General features: G+C 37.3%; 2 protein-coding genes across 2 annotated transcripts in view; both read right to left on the bottom strand.

Annotated features, from left to right (window-relative positions):
- Nucleotides 1-1500: 1500 nt before the first annotated feature.
- pdia4 (protein disulfide isomerase family A, member 4) lies at nt 1501-13601 on the bottom strand. The gene is made up of 10 exons (XM_046834066.1): nt 13280-13601; nt 11786-11972; nt 11484-11689; nt 10515-10653; nt 10226-10431; nt 9973-10131; nt 6779-6930; nt 5457-5613; nt 2489-2722; nt 1501-2094 (listed from the first exon to the last, which is right to left on the bottom strand). The coding sequence occupies exons 1-10, from the start codon at nt 13356-13358 to the stop codon at nt 1679-1681; spliced, it is 1935 nt and encodes a 644-aa protein (XP_046690022.1). The 5' UTR covers nt 13359-13601; the 3' UTR covers nt 1501-1678.
- A 2334-nt stretch (nt 13602-15935) lies between these two features.
- The window catches only part of LOC124403652 (polycystic kidney disease 1 like 1), a gene marked incomplete at its 5' end in the record, with an annotated part of 34593 nt that continues 29151 nt past the window's right edge, over nt 15936-21377 (bottom strand). Inside the window, 6 exons of the mRNA XM_046877351.1 lie at nt 15936-17223; nt 17406-17494; nt 18143-18280; nt 20281-20436; nt 20525-20713; nt 20798-20932. Coding sequence (XP_046733307.1) covers nt 16860-17223; nt 17406-17494; nt 18143-18280; nt 20281-20436; nt 20525-20713; nt 20798-20932 — 1071 coding nt within the window. The remainder of the gene's footprint in view (nt 17224-17405; nt 17495-18142; nt 18281-20280; nt 20437-20524; nt 20714-20797; nt 20933-21377) is intronic.

The raw sequence follows: 21377 nt of genomic DNA, 5'->3' as shown, positions 1-21377 counted from the left end.
CGTCATGTTACTGTCGGAAGTGGATTCCCATTTAGACGCTTCTCCCTTTATTCACATTTTACAGTGATGTATCATGTCCAGTCTATTTTAGGATTAGATCTAGTCTTCCAATGTGTGACACTTTTCCTTATTCTAAGGAGAAGCAAACAAAGTAAATAAAATATAGTAAATGAATTATAAATTAACAAAATAAATTATAATAAATAAAATACACATGCCCAATATTAGATCTGGCAAATGCACACCATATTTCCCAAAGTATTGGGTGACCTGACCTTTCCTGCTATATGTGGTTCTTTTCCAAACTGTTACCTCAAAGCTGGAGACACTCAATTGTACAGGACGTCTTTAGATGCGCTATAACAACATCCGCATGGCAATGCTCCTGTGCACAAAGTGAGATCCTTAAAAAATATGTTTTACATGCTTTGGAGAGGAAGCATGTCTCATCCCTTATGAACACCTTTGGAATGAATTGGAACGCTGACTGCAGGTCTCCTGACCTACATCAGTACCTGCCTTTCGTAATACCCTTGTGGCTGATGTACACAAATATCCATAGGCAAACTCCAAAATCTAGTGGAACATCTTCCCAGAAGAGTGGAGGGAATTATAAGAGCAAATTTGGACTAAATGTGGAATGTGATGCTCAAAAATCACATTACACACGTATGACTAGGTGACCCAATACTTTTGGCAATATAGTATACATAAGCTAAAGAATAACTCTAAGTTATTTGCCTTTGTAAAGAGAGAACCAGACTTTTATCTGCTTACCCACCAAAAACCACACACACACACACACACACACACACACACACACACACACACACACACACACACACACACACACACAGTTAATGAAAGACATCTGAAATCTAACTTTACATTTGTTGTGTGTTGGTGGGTGGTCCCGGTGGTGGGGTTGTGCCTGAATACAAGAACAAAGACTTCTACATTGTCGTTTGAGAATTTTCTAATACATAAGTATTATGTAAAAAAATAATAATAATCTGACTTGTGCCTATGGAATTCAAAAGCCATGTGTAAATGTAGCCTCTGTCCCCTCTCTAGATCCTCAAAATGTTTAGTTCAGTTATCTGCAAGGCTTCTCCAGAACATTTACTCCAGATTGGAACAAACTAAGAATAAAAGCTCTTTTATAAAAAGATCTTTGCTCAAATATATTGGCTTTATATTGACTAATTAAAGCTCAGTAGGTCTGAGATTAAAAATTTCCAAGCATGATTGTTCAGGTCACAGTTATATTTGATTAATAGGTGAGCAGAAAGCTCATGATGCCTCATAAGGAAGAAGGATCAGTCCAAATGTGATGTCTCATTAAAACCTCATTAAGAGCTGTATTACTGTTCAATAATATTTCAATATTGATAAATTATTTATTTTGCTGTGATAATAAAGGCCTGTTGCATAACCAACTCCATCTATTCATCCAGACCGATTGTAATGTGCACAATATTAAAAAAGGACAGCCATTCGTTTCCCTTTTTTTTGTTTGTTTTATTTAAAAAGTTTTTGAAAAGAAATCTAATAAACAGTGCTTTGGAATGAAAAGAAAAACTTCTGCTTTCAGAAACAATGCTCACTGCAGGATCACGTCAGACATCCGAGGTCTGCGTTTTATTACGTGTCAGGTTCAGAGTTTTTCTAAAAACCTTTAGAGTTCGTCTTTGTTCTGTGATAATTTTGTAGCATGTTGCTCTAAGAATTTGCTTAAACTTTCCACGTTTCTTTCACCACCTGAAAACTGAACAGGATTCTGCTTCTTGTTGCTGGGCGCAAAGTATATCGTAGGAAATCCTTCTACTTTGTAGGCGTCGTGGGCCACGTCGTTGACCGTGGAATCCATTTTGGCGATCACCAGATTCTTCTCGTTCTTGTACTTCTTTGCAAGAGCGAGGTATTCAGGCTCCAGCTTCTTGCAGTGACCGCACCACGGCGCATAGAACTCGATCAGGACATCTTTCTTCGTGTCCATGACGATGTCGTCAAATGTTTTCCCAACAACAACCTTCACTGGTCCCTTGTTGTTCTTGGGAATGGGCTGTGATTTGACGATGGGCTTCAGTTTGCCTGTCACAGAAAAATGATATGTACAAGTGTCACTAATGAAGACTAGGAACTTATGATGTATTGCCATCTAATTCATAGTTATTAAGAACATTTGCATTTAGATTTATGGCATTTGGCAGATGCCCTTATGCATTTATGGCATTTGATTTACAACAGAGTAGCTGAGGGTTAAGAACCTTGATCAGGGGCCCAGCAGTAGCAGCTTGGTGGTGCTGGGATTTTAACTTACAACCTTCTAATACAGAGCCCAATGCCTTAACCACTGAGCTACCCCTTTGAACCCCCTTGAAAACCTAGGTGTAGCCCAAATGTTATACTGTCTACTAGCATTTACAATGTGTGGGTAATATACCTATTTGAGTCACTATGTGTATCAAATCCAGGAATTCCTCACCTTTTTTAAAGGCCATAACAAATTCATGAAGCACATCAGAGTCAAACTCCTCTGGCTCCATCGCATACTTCTTCCCCGCTTCACCGAGAATGGCGACGTTAACTTCCTCGCCACTCTCACTGAGTCCGAGGCTCTTCAGCTCGTCAGCGTAGTCCTCCTCATCTGCGATGGCGAACGTGTACTCTGGGAAGTCTTTGGCCACTTCTAATACTTTGCTCCTCCAATACTGTGTGGCTGTGTGGCAAAAAATAAAGAACATGAAAACTGCTGGACAAAAATAAATAAATAAATACAGGATTATCCTGGTCAAATTTGATTTGAATCTTGACAATTAAAAAATCTCTTTGGAGACAAAACTTATGACCGTGGTCTTTCCATATTTTGTGCAAATTAGGCAGGAGAACATTGATTGGCCTTTCAGAGCAGAAGCTCTATTGTAATAAGGCTATTGTTGGAATATATATATATATTTATTAAGTTACACTTTTGTGTGCACATTAATATAAACCTCTGATTTGAATTGCTGCATAATTTAGTTGAGAATGCAACAGTGCTGTGGTATATTACTCAAAAACCCATTTTTGCACTTTAATTGCTGTTTCTAGATGGAAAGAGAAATGGTGTAGGGGTGATTCTGAAGGAAGAGTACAGTAAGAGTGTAGTGGAGGTGAAGAGAGTTTCTTATGATGAACGAAGGTGATTAACATGAAGCTGGAAGTTGAAGGCGTGATGCTAAATGTCGTCAGTGATTATGCTCCACAAGTGGATTGTGAGACAGAGGAGAAGGAAAAATGATGTGAGTTAGATGGAGTGGTAGAAGGTGTACCTAGGAATAAACGATTGGTGATTGGGGCGGATTTCAATGGACATGTAGGTGAAGGGAACAGAGGTGAGGAGGAGGTGATGGGTAGGTATGGTTTTAAGGAGAGGAATGTGGAGGGCAGATGGTAGTAGATTTTGCTAAAAAGGATGGAAATGGCAGTGGTGAACACATTTCAAGAAGGAGGAGGATCATAGGGTGATGTATAAGAGTGGAGGAAGGTGCACACAGGTGGACTATGTTCTATGTAGGAAATGCAACCTGAAGGAGATTGGAGACTGTAAGGTGTTGGCAGGGGACAGTGTAGCTGGACAGCATCGGATGATGGTCTGTAGGATGGTTTTGAAGGTGAAGAAAAAGAGGAGGAGAGTGAGGACTGAAAGAAGAATAAGATGGTGGAAACTGAAGGAGGAAGAGTGTAGTGTGAGATTTAGGAAAGAGGTCAGACAGGGGCTTGGTGGTGGTGAAGAGGTGCGGGATGACTGGGCAACTACTGCAGGAGTGATGAGGGAGACAGCTAGAAAGGTTCTTGGTGTGACATCTGGAAATAAAAAGGAAGATAAAGAGATGGTGGTGGAATGAGGAAGTGCAGGATAGCATAAAAAGAAAGAGGTTGGCAAAAACAGAATTGGGATCGACAGAGAGATGAGAAAAGTAGGCAGGAGTACAAGGAGATGCAGCAGCAGGTGAAGAGGGATGTGGCAAAAGCCAAGGAAAAGGCATATGAGGAGCTGTATGAGAAGTTGGACACTAAAGAAAAAGAAAAGGATTTATACAGATTGGCCAGGCAGAGGGACCGAGCTGGGAAGGATGTACTGCATATTGGAGCAATAAAGGATGGAGATGGAGGTGTGTTGACTAGTAAGAAGAGTGTGTTGAGAAGATGGAGGGAGTATTTTGAGCAGCTGAATGAGGAAAATGAGAGAGAAGGGTGGAGATGGTGAAGCAGGAAATGGATAGAATTAGTAAGGATGAAGTGAGAGCAGCAATTAAGAGGATGAAGAATGGAAAGTCGGTAGGACCCGATAACAAACCAGTAGAAGCATGGAGATGTTTAGGAGAGATGGCAGTGGAGTTTTTAACAAGATTGTTTAACAGGATTCTGGAAGGGGAGAAGATGCCTGAGGAATGGAGAAGGAGTGTGCTGGTACCGATCTTTAAGAATAAGGGAGATGTGCAGACCTGCAGTAACTACAGGGGAATTAAGTTGATCAGTCACACCATGAAGTTATGGGAAAGAGTAGTGGAAGCCAGGCTGAGAGAAGAGGTGACCATCTGTGAGCAACAGTATGGATTCATGCCGAGGAAGAGCACCACAGGTGCATTATTTGAAGAAGAGGTGGAGAAGGTGGAGAAGTTCAGGTACATGGGGTCAACAGTGCAACGTAATGGAGAGTGTGTCAGAGAAGTGAAGAAAAGAGTGCAGGCAGGGTGGAGTGGGTGGAGAAGAGTGGCAGGAGGGATTTGTGATTGAAGAGTACCTGCAAGAGTGATAAGGAAAGTTTATAGGACTGTGGTGAGGCCTGCGATGTTGTATGTTTTAAAGACAGTGGCATTGAGTAAAAGACAGGCGGTGGAGCTGGAGGTAGCAGAGCTGAAGATTTTTTTCACGTATCTGTACTTCACTCAATTGTTTCAGTTTGGGGAGATTTTTACTTAAACTTACATTTCAATCAAAAAATCTTTGTTTTTACTCAATTACATTTAGCAAGATCAGTTGTTCCTTTTTATTTGAGTGGCTAAAAACTTTATTAATAGTGTAGGGAGTGTTAACTCATTGAGGATCTCTTCAAATAAGAGAATACCACCAGAGCAGCACCCGTGATTTGGAGTCGCGGGACAGGAAAGTCTGCGCAAAGGGGAGTGTGTGTGTGTGTGTGTGAGTGTGAGTGTGAGTGTGAGTGTGAGTGTGAGTGAGAGAGAGAGAGAGAGAGAGAGAGAGAGAGAGAGAGAGAGAGAGAGGTATTGCGGCTACAATAGTACATTATAGCCATAATAAATCATAGTACTTTGGATACTAAAGTTGGATCCTTTTACTCAGGTGAAAGTTTAAAGTTGAGCACGTTTACTGGAGAAGTAATTTCCTAGTGTGTCTCCACTTTAACTCAAGAACATGCTTTGTGTACTTTATCCACCACCGTCACTTACCAACTCTGTAATCAAAGCTGAAGTCAACACCATAATACACAACCACCAATGGCCTTTTGGAGTACCGCTTCTCCGCATTGCTCTGTTTTCTGTGTCCCACTAATGGCAGTGTGTGTTTCTTAAAGAAATCTTGAACCTCTGAAGCAGATGTGGAATCCTAAAAGGGAAAGATGTATATAAAAAACTTGAATGATGTACTGGTAAAGATCAGGCAGGCAAGAAGATAAAAAAAGGCATCAATGTGTATCAATTATGTATGTTATTTGCAAAGATCATGAACGTTAGGAATAACATTTTAAATTGTTTTAACTTCTTGAAATGCATTATTGTAATAAAGTGACAATGTCTAGATTAATTCAAAATTTGCGGATTTTCGGAACTCTTAGAACGTAACCCCTGCGAGATCCGGGGGACCACCGGATATCTTTAGAAAATAAAATATTAAATGTACGTACACACACACACACACACACACACACACACACACACACACACACACACACACACACACACACACACACACACACACACACACACACACACACACACACACACCATTTATTACATTTTATTTAAGCAATTTAGTCTGTGCCAATTTATTTGATTACTCAATTTAATCAATATAGTAAAGTGTATTGCTTTCATTTGATGTATTATATTTTTAGAAGATATTATTTTACATATTTAACAAAGCAGGCATTTTATAAAAAAAATTACAACTTTTCAAGCGTTGATCACAAATGTTAAAAATAATAAACTGCGTAAAAAAACCCAAGCAATTTTATGTTTTTCGATTCTTCCCCCAGACTGTACCGAAACTGAACCGAACCGTGATTTAAATAACGAGGACCGTAACAAACTGCAAATTTTGTGTACCCTAATATACATCCCTATATTATATCTATCTATATATATATATATAAAAACGAACCCGTCTTGCAAAACGTATGACCCTGGCCACTGTACTATAACTCAGTTTCAGGGTGTTAACGTTAACTCTAAAATCCTCAGCGAGTCTTTGCCATGAACACGCCATGTTGAACATCCAGTGGTCAGTATGATAGAGAATTGTACGGAAAGCATCAAATTTTAACTGCTCTAACACAAGAGGAACAAATTTGTATGGTCCTGTCAGGCGGACAAAAACACGAACATGATGAATAGGACATGTGGCATCAGTAAGCAACACATAGAGGTTATTACTTACAGGTGTACTCACATTTTTGTATTCTTGACAATAATGGCTGTATGCTCGGTTATTTTTAGAGGCCAGTAAATCTGTACTGCTATACAAGCTGCACATTGACAACCTAGGGACTTACTTTAATGGTTAAAGTGTGGGATGCAGGCTCATATTTTGACTTGAATTTCTCCGGCTGGAGCATGACCACCTGGCCAGGTGAAGCCTTTAAGAACTTGGCGATTTCGTAAGTGAACGTGTGGCGGAACTTGTAGTCATCTCTGAGGGTGTTGCCTAAAAATCAGGTAAGAGTATATTTAAAAAAAGAAATGTTCAAATGCATACATATGAATATAAAATGTTTACCGGACAAGATTCAGTCACCATGGACAGCTTTTTTGTACAGTACGGCTTACTGGTACTGAAAAAGTTATCAAACTACTAAAATAGTTCAAAAGTCCCTTTTTACATGCAGTGTGCATGCATTATACAGAAGCAGGCAGTGTTTAATAGAAAATTATGGTTATAATTTTTAACATTATATTTTACAATTAATAGTTTCAATTAAAATGACAAAGAAATGTAGTTGTACGATTAATGACTAAGCTATTCTCCATCAAGTGCTCAACAGATTTGTGCTGTGCAAGTTGCAACATATCTTTAGTCAAAATCAAGGTGATGTTTTTCTTTTTTTTTTTTTTTTCTGCATGTTAGAAAACCTGCTGCAAAAAAGTGACAGCCAAAAAAACAACAATAAATTGCTGTGCATGTTAAACTGCCAATGTGGTGTCATTTTTTATCTTTCATTAGGACAGTTATGTTTTTCTTTGTTACCTCAGTATCATTTTAATGTTGGCATTTCAGAAAAAACATTTTGTGGTTCTAGAATAGCATTACTGACTAGATTCTTTGGACTAATTTAAAGAGAAACTAACCAATTTTAGCCTATAAATGTACTAATAAAATTATTTAAACTACTACTATGTAGTAGCAACCATGCATTATCCATATTGTATATTACTAAAATATTAGACAGACAAGTAATATCAGGAAATTTGATTCATGCATATGCCTAATTAAAAAAATAAATAAATAAATTTTGATTTTGTGGAGTAGTCGATAAATACAAAAGAAGAAAGTGCTTGCTCATTCAATTCTACATTTTTATGTTTACATGAGGGTATAAATACCTGTGTGGTCCTGACCAACTTACAAATAACCAGAAGTGACAAACACACATTACAATGTGTAGCCCCCTCCACACCAAAGTAAACAAACATTCAGAAATCAGGGGAAAATTAAGTACACACTTCCTGCTTCCAAATCTAAGATGAAATACTTAAGTTTTAAAGAAATAGACAAAATGATTAAATCAACAAGAAGTCTATCTCTGCCATAACTTTATTCTACTTTCATAATTTGATGTTTTAAGGTACTTGGGTTTGTCTACATCGTACCAACAGAAGGGACATCAGCCATTCACCCAGAAAAGCAACTGTTGCTGCTCATCAGTCTGAGAAGGGTTATAAAGCCATCTCCAAAAGAGAGGGGGAAAACGGCAGTGGATTGGAAATTATATGTTTAACCTTTTTTTATTTACATTTTTTTAAGTTGGTGATGACCGCACAATTGTTATTTACATTTACATTTGTGGCATTTAGCAGACGCCCTTATCCAGAGCGACGTACAAAAGTGCTTTGAGTCTCTAGTAATGAATAAATCTACACTGGTACGCAAGATTACAAACTTAATATAAATATAACTCGAATTCTACAAACTTGGAAAGTGCTAATTTAGGTATTTCAGGAAGAGGTAGGTTTTCAGTCGTCGTTTGAAGATAATCAGGGACTCTGCTGTACGGACATCTAGGGGAAGTTCATTCCACCACCTCGGTGCCAGAACAGAGAAGAGCCTTGAAGTGTACTTACCTCTCATTCTGAGAGGTAATAGACCCCAATTAGTAAAAAACAACTGGAATAGGGTGTCATTTCCTTTTTTTTCTCCATAAATATATGTTGGACTGGAAATATTTTAGACTAAGTGAAGCCAGTTCTACAGTTAACAGCACGCTGTGTAAAAGTACAACAAAGGGAGTGTTATCAGTCTGGGAAACCGCGCAGTGACTGCTGTCGAAAAACCATCCTCCATCTAAGGAATGCTGAACATTGATCTACTAGAAGGGTTTTGTAATTGAATGTGAGCTTTCTTTACACATGCTCTCAATTTCAAAAACAGCAATTTTAGCTTAACCCACCCCCTCATTTATGAGTGGATCTGAGGAATGGGCAGACCCTAATTGTAATATGGCAGGCAGTTATTTGTTTCATTATCTTGTTGCATGAGCAATTAGGTTGCACATTTGCAGCATTGATTTGTATTTTATTTGTTGCGGCACCTACAAAGACATAACAGTGATCTGTAGCCTGTGTATTACTGTTAGTTTAATAGGCGGTTGATCAGCATTTATCGTATTTTCCGGACTATAAACCGCTACATTTTCCCCACGCTTGGAACCCCGCGGCTTAAACAATGAAGCGGCTAATATATGGATTTTTCCTGGGTTTTTCCCGATTTCACAAACTTCCTGCCGCCAAAAATCGGAGCCCCATATCATTAGACTGGGTTCAGGTAAACCAATGAAACTCTTTATATTAAATCAGATGCGCTCCCACTGAATCGGGCCGCACCACATCATAAATATGGATGAGGTTCCTCTGACGTTTGACCTGCCGCTCACTCGGACTGTCAACAAGAAATTTGAATCATTCGTCACGCTGAAAACAACCGGGCATGAAAAAAAAAAAAAAAAAAAAAAAAAAAACACTTTACCTGTGTTCTGAGCTGCACGGCATCGGGAGAAAAGCTTCACCGATGGTGATTTTTAAACGCACGACGATGCCAAAAGAAAAACTCCCGAGAGAAATAGTTGTGACAGGAGGGAGGAAGACAGTGAACAATGACTTTCTTGGTAGGCTACTGTTTAGATACAAGCCGTGTTACAGAGACTGTCTTTCGTTAAAGCCTGTGTAAAGTTCATTAGTTTCAGTGTAGACACCTGTGGCATATAGACAGGTGCGGCGTATTTATGTTCAAAATAAAAAAAAAATTAAAATTCAGTGGGTGCGGCTTATATTTGGGTGCGCTTAATAGTCCGGAAATTACGGTATACTAAATCAATAACCTAAATAACATGAATGTCCTTCTTAAGGTCAGATGGATGCCACTATGGACAAGAAGGCTAGTTAACGACTTTTTTAATTGCTGGTCAACTAAAAAAAAATAAATAAATAAATAAATAATAATAGTTGTGCTCTATATCACTATTCGTGTACTTACATGCTTCTTGATAGGTCTCGTAAGCAGCATCCTCTTCACTGGAAAACACGCCGACAATCACAGCATCATCACCATCTTTCACCAACTCCTGAATTTGTTTTACGGCCTGCACCTGCTTGGATGGGGGGCCTGCTTGCTCGCCCATGTAGTCAACAATGCCTGTACAATTCCATATTTACACCAATAAGTTACAAAAACAAATTATAACTGCATTCTGCAGAATAATGTAACAAAACTCAATAGCACAACATACCAAATTTTTCTCTTGGTCCGTTGTAGTCAAACACTTTTCCCTTCCTAAAGATTTTGAGTGTTGGGTATCCAGTCACGTCAAACCGGGTGGCGAGGTCATTCTCTGTAGTTGCGTCGACTTTAGCCAGTGGTATAGGAGGGGTCCGAGTGGCGAGTTCCTTCGCAGCTTTCTCATACTCAGGAGCAAGTTTTTTACAGTGACCACACCTGTTAATTCAGGGAATAAGGATGCCAATTAATAACCAAGTAGCCAACAATAGAAATTTGCAAATATCTTGTAAAGTACCAACCAGGGGGCATAAAATTCCACCAGAATGATGTCAGCGTTATTAACCACATCATCAAAATTGTCCTTCGTCAGCACTAGTGTGGCCTCTGGAGGAGGTTTCCAGTCTGGCTGTGCAACTTCTTTAACTCGCTCAACAATAGCTGAAAAATTCAACCCAGATTAACCACAAAGTACATTCTGCTGTTTCGCAGGTCGCATGGTACGTGTTAAGATATTGTGAATTTTGGTGAAAATCTTTCCTTTTGAATATGATAAATACGCTCAGAACTCATCCACTGACTTTATATCTTGTTTGGATGTCTTTTTGGTGCATCGTAATTTGGATTACTGTCTTGTTGTAGGAAATCCCTACTAAAATAAATAAAATAAAATAAAATAAAAACTAGAGGTGGCACATAGTCAGTGATCATGCTGATACCAGCAAAAATAATAGATCAGATATCCAATCAGATAATAATAGGTCCTAATTGTATTTAGGAATCAGGAAATGCTTGACTATAAATATGAGGGGGGTTTTTTTTGGTTGAGATTGATTTTAGTAAATTTTTAAAGTGCTTTAGTAAAAGCTTATCAGTTTTTAAAGAATGTAGCAAAACTCAATAGCACAGATTGGTATCAATGGAAATTCAAAGCTTTATTTTTGTTCATGGGGGGAAAAAAATAAATAAAAATAAAAGTGCTATCACGCCATCCCCGATCGCAACATTTGCCCTCAACTGTATAGAAATAGAGATTATAATATATATCTGCAGCCATCTGGAGCATTTGCAAATGCGAGTCTGAAACCACCAAGTACTTTTCCATGCAATAAAGTAAAATTAGCAAACTAAACTGTTAGGACTAGAACGGGGTAATAATATATCCTACTGTGCACATTGTACATAGTACCTGAACCTTCTCTAATGTTTGGAGGTTCTCAGCATTCAGTTCTACGCATATCACACTTCCCCACGTGGGAGAACACACTCACCTTTTTCAGTTCGCTCTCCATCGTAGTCTACCGCCTCTCCCTTCTTAAAAAGTTTGAAAGTAGGATATCCAGACACCTCAAATTTACTCGCAAGAGCATTAGCCACAGTGGCGTCTACTTTCGCTACAGGGATGGGAGGATCGTTTTCCTTGAGCGCCTGAGCGATTTTCTCATACTCTGGGGCAAACTGCTTGCAGTGGCCACACCTGTTGGGGAGGAGGGTAGTAAAAAAGTGAGCAAGTGTTTGCATAGTGAAGCTCCTTGTAAAGGTCCAATATAAATATCAGTGTGCAGCAACTCACCATGGCGCATAGAATTCCACCAGCACTGTGTCTTTGTCCTCTATGAACGTGTCAAAGTTGGCATCAGTGAGAACCAGTACACCATTTTCTTCTTTCACCTCCGTGCTGTCCTCCTCATCGTCATCATCGTCGTCGTCATCATCGTCATCATCAGCGTCAATGTCGGCGTCCTTACTCAGGTCTTCTCCTGAAATTTAAATATAGCTTTAATAAAAAAAAAAACCCTATGTTTTACTTTTTTTTTTTTTTGTTCAATAAGGCTACACAACAGAAGTATAATCTCAATACTGTGATGTTTGTCACAATACAGTTTTATTAGATATCATGGATATTGTTATAGCTATTACAAATTGATCAGGAAAAACTGTTTAAATATTATTATTGATTATTGACAATAATAATCGCATCTAATTATTTTTTTTTTTTTTGAAGTTACTCTATGATTTTTTCATGATTTTTCTCTTTTCTCTTTGATCTCTTTACAGGTCATTTATTTCTGACATTCATTTAAAATAAGAAATAGTTACAATACAATTCTACAAAATAATCTTAATTAATATTAACAAAGTTTATTCAAACAGCTGACTTGAAATTTTATTAGGGCTTTTTTTCCCCCCATTGTTACCAAACTGGGACACTCTCCAGTTTTCTTTAATACAACCGGATATACACAAATATCTCAAATACACATTCATTTTTTGTCATGTTACCGAGCCTTAAAGTTCAATAAACTAATAAACATGGCCGAACTGAACTACGAAGACATTGAGGTCTGTTTTTCAATAGTTTCATAGGTTTCAAAATTCCAAATAAAAACAGCAGAGTAATTACAATACACTGGGAGGATGTTCCTTTGCTGACGATGCAGAAAATCTCAATTCAGCAGTGACTGGAGTTTAAATAATCTCAGGTTAACTGAGGACACTTTGGGTTTGTCCATAGATTTAATTACACGTGATGTATTGAGAGAGAGAGAAAGAGAGAAAGAGAGAGAGAGAGAGAGAGAGAGAGAGAGAGAATGTATTCATCCCAATGGGAAATTTACAGACATATTTAGTAATATTTTCTCTCTAAGGTAAGTATACCAAATAAAAAATTAGCAACTGATGCTTTATTTCACGTTGCAATTCGTATATTGAAGTTCTTGACATTTCTGCTTTTTTCTACATTTGCTTCTTGCACTGCACTTTTTTTTAATGAAAGTGAACTAAAAAAACAAGTACATTTAGGTGAAATGCACTTTTCCTTTTTATATCCATCACAAAAAAGCCTATTTTAGCACTAATCATACTTTGCCCAGATACCTACTTTATCCCTAAAACATGAGCTGATAAGTCATGCAAAAACCAAGAACCAATCATTTGCATATTAACAACCTGCATGCATTCTAGCCCGTTTCTCCTGGCTGTGAGCCAGGACTGTTCAAACTTAATCTAATGCAGCATAGTAAAAGTGTAATAGTGAATTATGATGGTGATCCCAGCTCTTCCTCACCCTCTTCCTCGCCTGTGCTCACGGTAATGAAGTGTGCTAACCCGAGCAGCACAATCAACAGCAGCGGCAGCTTCTTCATCTCTTCTCTGCCTTCTCCACTGGGCCTTCTGTCCTCTGCAAAGCCTTTTCCACTTAACCCACACACAGTGCACTATTTCAGCAGTGCTCCGTTTACTTTTTGAGGATTCACACTATAAATGAACCTCTAAATTATAATTTTTTCCACAGCAAAGACGAATACGGTTTCCCCACTACAGGCGTTTGTCTGAAATGCCTTCGCTTTGCTTCTCGGCTCCTCTCCACGACTCAAACTTGTCTGACTTGCCACGCTCTGATTGGGCGAGAGACTACGGTCTTGACCAATCAGATGTCGCCACTCAAGCCCGTACCGCAGGTACGTTCGGATCTCTGATTGGATAATTGTCAAGAAAGACACAACACTACTGGATGCCGAGAAACGCCACACAATCAACTTTCTGTGAAAGAATTTAACCGTTTATTGACAAGAAAACTTGTAATTTAAAGTTTAATAATAACACAACATACTCAGGCACAAGCTCACCTTCATCAAAGAACTATATATAATAACTATATATAATAACTATATATGATAACTATATATAATAACTATAACTATAACTATATATATATATATATATATATATATATATATATATATATATATATATATATATATATATATATGCATGTAAAATAATATAAACATGAGGATTAATTTATCAATAATAGAGATTTTTGTTCATGCTTTCTATATTTTCATGCGTACATAAGAGAATATGGATTATGTGGCGTTTTATGTCATCTAGTAATGTTTCTTACTTGACAATTATCCAATCAGAGGTCCGAGCGTACGTGCACCACCGTCTTGAGTGGTGACTTCTTGAAATTTGTAGTTTAGTGGATAAGATGTTAGACTTTAGATCAGAAGATCATGAGTTTAAATTGCAGCACCACTAAGCTTCTAATGGGTCTCTAAGCAAGACCTCTAACCCTTAACTGCTCAAATATATAAAAATTGGATAATTATAAGTCGTTTTAGACAAGAGCATCTGCCAAATGCCATATATAAGAATGTAAATGGCCTGTCCACTTTAATAGGAAACTGCTCATTCATGCAGTTATAGTTATATTAAGAGGGCCTCCATCTTGCTTCTCTTAACACACATTTATATGATGTGCAGACTTTTTCACTCAAGTTTAAGTAAAGAAGTCTGGGCTCTGACATGAACTTAAGTAAAAAGTAGCCATTTCAACTACCTGTTTTAGTGTCACGCTAGTAACTAGACCTCACATCATAGTAATATATTAATACTAAATATTTTTACATTTTGTTACCTAATGAATGTATGCAGGCATAATAACTGCCATATAGAAGACAAGCAGAAAAATGATGATGATCAGGTGATTAGGAATGTCTCTGTTCTTAGTCATATTTAAATCTTTGACGCCCTTTGTCTCATCCACATTAGCCATACTTCTTGTTGCTTTCTGCCTTGCTTCTTGTTAGCTTCGTAGGCTGGCCCGTCTGTGGTGCATGACAGCCAGGAAATTATACACTAGTGGTAGGTTGAAAAAGTGGCGTAATGACGAGAAATAGGTTGATGGGCTGAAAATGGTGTGCAATGAGAAGAAAAAATATTGATCATGTCACAAAATAAAATAAAACATAAGTAACGTGCCTGGTTTTAAAATGGGAGAAGTAGAAAGTACAAATATTTGTTTAAATATATAAATAACAGTTATCTAATAAGCCAATCATGTTGCAGCTGCACAGTGCGTACACAGTACAGGTCAAAAACTTCAGTTATCGTTCACAATAAACATCAGAATAAAGAAAAAATGTGGTCTTTGTGGTTTTTCTCTTTAATTAATAAGGCTCTACGGGCTGCAAACTCTCTGCACAAAAGCAGTTTTTTGGTTTTCATGTCACCTTGTGTAACCTCTAAAGACTGCAGTGTGTGAAATTAAGAGAAGTTTCTGAAATACTCGAACAGGTCAACACCAACCAATCCCCAGTCAAGGAGATAAAATCTTTCCTTATTTTGAGGTTTGATGTAAAACATAACTGAATCTCTTGTTCTGAATGGTTTAATGATTGACTGATAGCATAACTGCTACATTTGGAATCAGTGTCGTTTTTTTATTATTAAGAAAATGACATAAAAAAATACATTTTGGAACAGTATGGTGTTAGTTATGGTTTTTAATTATGTGAGTGAAATAATGTTTCCATATATGATACTGTATGTATTTCATGACCTTAAATGTAACATCTCTCTAGGGACTGCAGGTGGAAATTAGCATTTTTTTGCTATAACCTGGCACATGACATCTCTTCTTTCTTAGACTAATGTTCTCTGTGCATTGTCCTTGATTAAGTATAAATAAACTCATTAATTCATTCATTAATTTATTAATTTATTCATTCAGTAACACGCCACTGTAGACTTTAAGTTTAACTGCCAAAAAATCTGAATTTGAATGATTAGTCATTTTCTGCAAAGCATTTAGTTTCTCTATTAATTTGTACAATGGCTGGCAAAAATTGAAAATCTTTATTCATTATTCACACACACATTTTCATTTTGTTTATATGCAATGAACTAAGTAAATGACAAAAACACAAGAATTAGACAGTGAAATGCTGGAAGAACGTTTTGTGGATAGATGAGACAAATTGCCTTACACTTAAAGTCAAACATGGAGGTGGCAGAAGTTTGTTTTGAAGCGGGCAGGGTTGGCGATTAATTCTGGCTGAAAAGAATACTGACCTAACCATCGTATGCTTCAACGCCATGCAATTCTGTCTGGACTATGGCTAATTAGAACCAACTTTAGACAATGACCCAAAGCACACATTCCAGCTCAGTTGGCTGCAGTGTTATCTATCATGGAATGGCCTGCCCAGCCCTAAACCTGCTTTTGGGAAGAACTGGAAAGAAATATCCAACTAGCAAAGAGAACCTTTCACAATTTTTACACAAGGCATGAAAGTATTTCAGCTACAAGTTTTGAGAAATTCACTGTCCAAGAGTATATAAAGCTCTTATTCATGCTAAGGAATGATTTTTTGATGGATGTAACGTTTAAAATCTGTACATTTATATATGTTGTTTGATCAGAGTAAATCTTCACACTGTTTGTAGTCTGTTGCATACAAAACAAAAGGAATGTTTATAAAACCGCTGAAACTAGTTAGCCAAGATTATACTACTACAATTAAACCACTGCACCCACATTGTAATCTCTAACAAACTTGTCCAAATTAATCTTATTTACCATTTAAGGACATTGAGATTATTTGTTATAGTCATTTTCATTGTTCATAGGCAACAAGTAAAATAACCAACTTTAAAAATTTTGGGTTTTTTTACGCAAGAAACATAAATATTGTGACGCATCTTATTTAAGCATTAAGAGTATCCATTTTATATAAATACAGAATTTTCCATACTATATATTCAGAGTAATAACATTGAAATTCTGATTTGTGCATAAATTCAAGTTTCTATTGATGATTTTTTGAATTTCATCATTTTAACATAAATTGCTAAAATCATTAACAACACTGACCAGGAATATTTATAGTTTCCTCTTCAGCTTGTTTTTCTTGTTCTTCTACATATGATTCATATAAACTGATCTGTCTACTTTTCTTTCTGTGAACTGATTGGTTTGTCAGCTTGCCAGTCGGAGATATGAAGCCCATTGGGAGTGATCTAGTTGCTTTTAAGCTCTCACTGCCTTCAGTATAAACCCTGATGGTTTGATTTGTGCAAAGAGACGTTTGATAGTCCTTTAACTTCTTTAGAGGGGATGAGGAGATGTTCTGATAGGCTCTTTGCTCTGCGTAAAACGCCAAGTCACCAATCGCTTCCCCTCCTTGTCTCAAGTGCTGCAGGGTGTTCCATTCAAACAGTGACCTTGTAATGAAACAAGTACATATTTACAGAGCTTTCTTTATTTACATTCATGCACTTGGCATACACCTTTATCCAGAATACAGTCCAAGTCCATTGTGGTGCAATTGAATGTTTTACTGACTGTGAATCCACTGCATTTATGTGAATTGTATCTAAACTAAGGTTAATAAAATTGAAATTACCTGAGGCTGCTTTTTTCATGAGGGTATAACATTTCACAGCACCCACTTGGCTTTGTTTCTATTTCCTCCATTTTATTTTCATCATCAGCCTATTAAATATATTGCATTGTTAAAAGTTTCATTAAGCTGTAGAAAAACAGTCAGTAACAGGGCAGTGTAATATAAGTTTCTCTTATCATCCAATAATTAATTACTTTACACTCAAACTGTTTACATTTTTTATACTAATGCAATATTCCAATAATGTCATGTTTCATTAATTGAGTGAATGAATTCACACCAAACCTTTTCATTTAAAATTTTAATTTATGGTTGTGGAATTACTCTAGTTCTTGTTATTCCCTACATTATAACTACAACTACAGCTATAAACAGTACATTTTTCACAACCTTGTCTTGAAGTTAGTAACACTAAAACCACTAAGAACCACAAAGCTCTCCGTCTTGAAGATTCTCCCACAGCAGTAATATTATCAAAAGCTGACAATGAACATTTTACATATAAAATCTCCTTGCAGAAGTCATCATCATGACAACTATAAGACTTTTTTCAAGATTAAATAACAGTATGCTTTTGATATCTGCTTATTAGTCTTACAATCAGTAAAACACATTCGTACTAGAAATGTTATTACAATGAATGGTATAACATAGCCATTTGCATTAGCAGCATTGTGGTAAAAAGTAATAGAAGGAGAAGGAGTAAAAAAAAGTAACTGAATGGTTATAATGTTTACCTCTAAGCTGAAGTCATAGGCTGATGGGAGGTGACTCGGGTCCTCATAGTTGTCCTGGTCTTCATCGCTACTGCAAATGACATTGAGCTTGAGCATGAGCTCATCTACAAGATCCTCAAACTCTTCCAGGACAAAATTCTGTGCAAAAAACAGAATTAGAAATGTTTGACTTGATCAGCTTTGTAATGATTTATTTTACTGTCTCATTGTAACAATGTATATAAAAGTGTTTTATCTAAGCAAACAAGCAATCGGGATTCAGCTATGTTTTTTATTTATTTATTGTCATATACATATTTTTTTTGTTGTTATCCTGTCAACAGCCCTTTTAACATGTAAGCTAAAATCATAAATGTATGACAGACAGACAGACAGACAGACAGACAGACAGACAGACAGACAGACAGACAGATAGATAGATAGATAGATAGATAGATAGATAGATAGATAGATAGATAGATAGATAGACAGACAGATAGACAGACAGACAGACAGACAGACAGACAGACAATTGGTTAAATGGTAAATAATACTATCAAATAAACATAAAAAAATTATATATATATATATATATATATATATATATATATATATATATATATATATATATATATATATATATATATATATATAGGTACACATATAGAGTATCTCACAAAAGTGAGTACACCCCACACATTTACTGTCCTTTAAAATAACCCATACAGCCTCATAACTCATAACAAACAGCCATTATTGTCAAAATAGCTGGCAACAGTCCACCCTAAATGAATGTCAAAACTGTGTCCAAAGTATAAATATTTTGTGTGTGCACCATTGTTATCTAGCTCTGCCTTAATCCTCCTGGGCATTGAATTCACTAGAGCTGCACAGGTTGTTGCTTGGATCCACTTCCACTCATCACGGAGCTGCTGTATGTTAGACACATGGCGCTTTTATACCTTCCACTTGAGGATGCCCAACAGGTGCTCAATAGGGTTCAGGTCTAGAGACATACTTGGCCACTCCATCACCTTCAGCTTCCTTGGCAAGGCAGTTGTGATCTTGGCATTGTCTTTGGGGTTGTTATTACATTGGCCTAGTTTCTGATGGAAGGGGTTCTGCTTCAGAATGTCACAGTTAATGTTGGAATCTATGTTTCTATGTACTACCCAGTACCAGCAGCACTCTTGCAGCCCCAGAACATAATGCTACCACCACCATGCTTGACTGTAGGCAAGACACAATTTTCTTGATACTCCTCACCAGGGTGTTGCCACATATACTGGACACCATCTGAGCCAAACAAGTTTATCTTAATCTCATTAGACATTCTCATAGGACATTGTTCCAGTAATTCATGCTCTTTGACCGGTTGTCTCAAGTAAACTGTTTGCGAGTTTTCTTATGAGCTAGCTTCAGAAGAGGCTTCCTTCTTGGACGACGACCATGCAAACCGACTTGTTGCAGTGTGGGGCGTATAGTCGGAGTACTGACAAGCGGACCTCCCACTTCTGCAACCTCTAAAGCAACACTGGCAGCACTAATGCGTCTGTTTCTCAAAGCCAGATTCTGCACCTGAGGCCCAGCACTAAGACTCAACTTCTTTGATCGACCCTTTTGAGGCCTGTTCCCAGTGGAACAGGGAACCCATCTTGAAAAACGTCTGTTTGGCCACTGTACAGTAACTCACTTTCAGGTTGATAATCTTCTTATAGCTTAGGCCATCTTTGTGGAGAGCAACAATGTTAGTTCTCAAATCCTCAGAAAGTTCTTTGCCATGAGGTGCCATGTTGAACATTCAGTGGTCAGTATGAGATCATTGTACCCAAAGCACCAACCCAAAGCATCAGTGGCAGGTGGTCAGGGCCAGCAAAGCCTTCTCTGCTGGCCTAAAGACTATCAGAAGCACTGACCTACATTTACAACCTAAATTCTAATATTTGTTCCATGAAATTATATTAATTTATTCCCAACATTCCCAATTATTCCCTCTTCATGTGGATGTTAGATTTTTTGTCCAATCAGATTTCAGCCTCTGTGTGCTGCCATGTTAATCTAATCTGGTCCTGGGCAGATTAGATTGACATGGCAGAACACAGAGGCTGAAAAAATGATATATACATACAACTTATATACAGCTTTAAAATATATCTTACATTACTGTTGGTATGAACAATCCATTTCTGCCTGCCCTTGCCAAAAAGTCCCAGAGCCACATCTCGGATGTAGGTGCAGAGCTCCGAGACAGACACGTGATGTTTTCTCCTTTTATATTTTCCTCTTTTCACAACTGAACTGAGTACACCTGTTACCTGTTACCAAATAAAAGAAGCACTCTGAATGAGTATTAATGTGTGAAATTCATAGTGAATTATTTTCCTATGAACATGCTACACATACCATTGCTTTCACTGCAAAAGACACTACACAGATTAATGCTCCATAGCAGCAAAGCATCCAAGAAGCTTGATTTTTGTGCAATTCACCAAGCTGTCCAATGCCTTGTGTGATAACAGAATAAATCGATTTTTTCATGGTAAACAGATTTCCAAGGAAAGAGAAAGCAAAAGCCAGGATCACAACAGTAATCTGAAAATAAAAGAAAACAATCAATCCAACAGATTAAACAACGGTATTTAAACTGGTCTGCTCTGAAACTAAAGTTGTGTTTACCAGAGGCCAAAGCAGGCTGGAGAAGATGACCAGCAGTGTAGATACAGCTGTGGTTATGACTTCATTCAAGTGTCGCATAGAGCAGCATTTAATTATAAGAATAAGCATAAGTAGTCCATATAGTGATCGAGTGAACTGTCAAAAACAAAAAGAGTTCAAACACAGGTTATTTTCCATTTTCATTTGAAGCAGTTTTTATTTTACAATCTGGAATTGTTTAAACCTCTGGATTGCTGCACCATAATAAAACAAATGTTGTAGGCAAAGACAGATGCTGTTACATTGTCATTACTTCTTATTTTGCTTCCTGTAGTGTACAGTACAAAAAGATTTCCATTCCCAATGGTATAATCATTATACACAATAACAATATATTTGCTCAAAGGTTCAACAGAGGTCCTTAGGGTCCAATTACATAGGATAAATGAGTCTTATATGTATACTACATTTATTTCCCCAGGTGATGGATACCTACAAAAGGGACACACGATATACCCTTTAGGTAATTGTGTCATGTATTTTTTTTTAATCTTTGTCATTTTTCTTCTGACAGTATCTGGCCAAGTGCAGATTAGACTGA

The sequence above is a fragment of the Silurus meridionalis genome, chromosome 21, assembly GCF_014805685.1.
Source record: "Silurus meridionalis isolate SWU-2019-XX chromosome 21, ASM1480568v1, whole genome shotgun sequence".
Lineage (NCBI taxonomy): Eukaryota > Metazoa > Chordata > Actinopteri > Siluriformes > Siluridae > Silurus > Silurus meridionalis.
The sequence above is the reverse complement of the archived record's forward strand: the minus strand, read 5'-3'. Positions and strand labels throughout refer to the sequence as shown.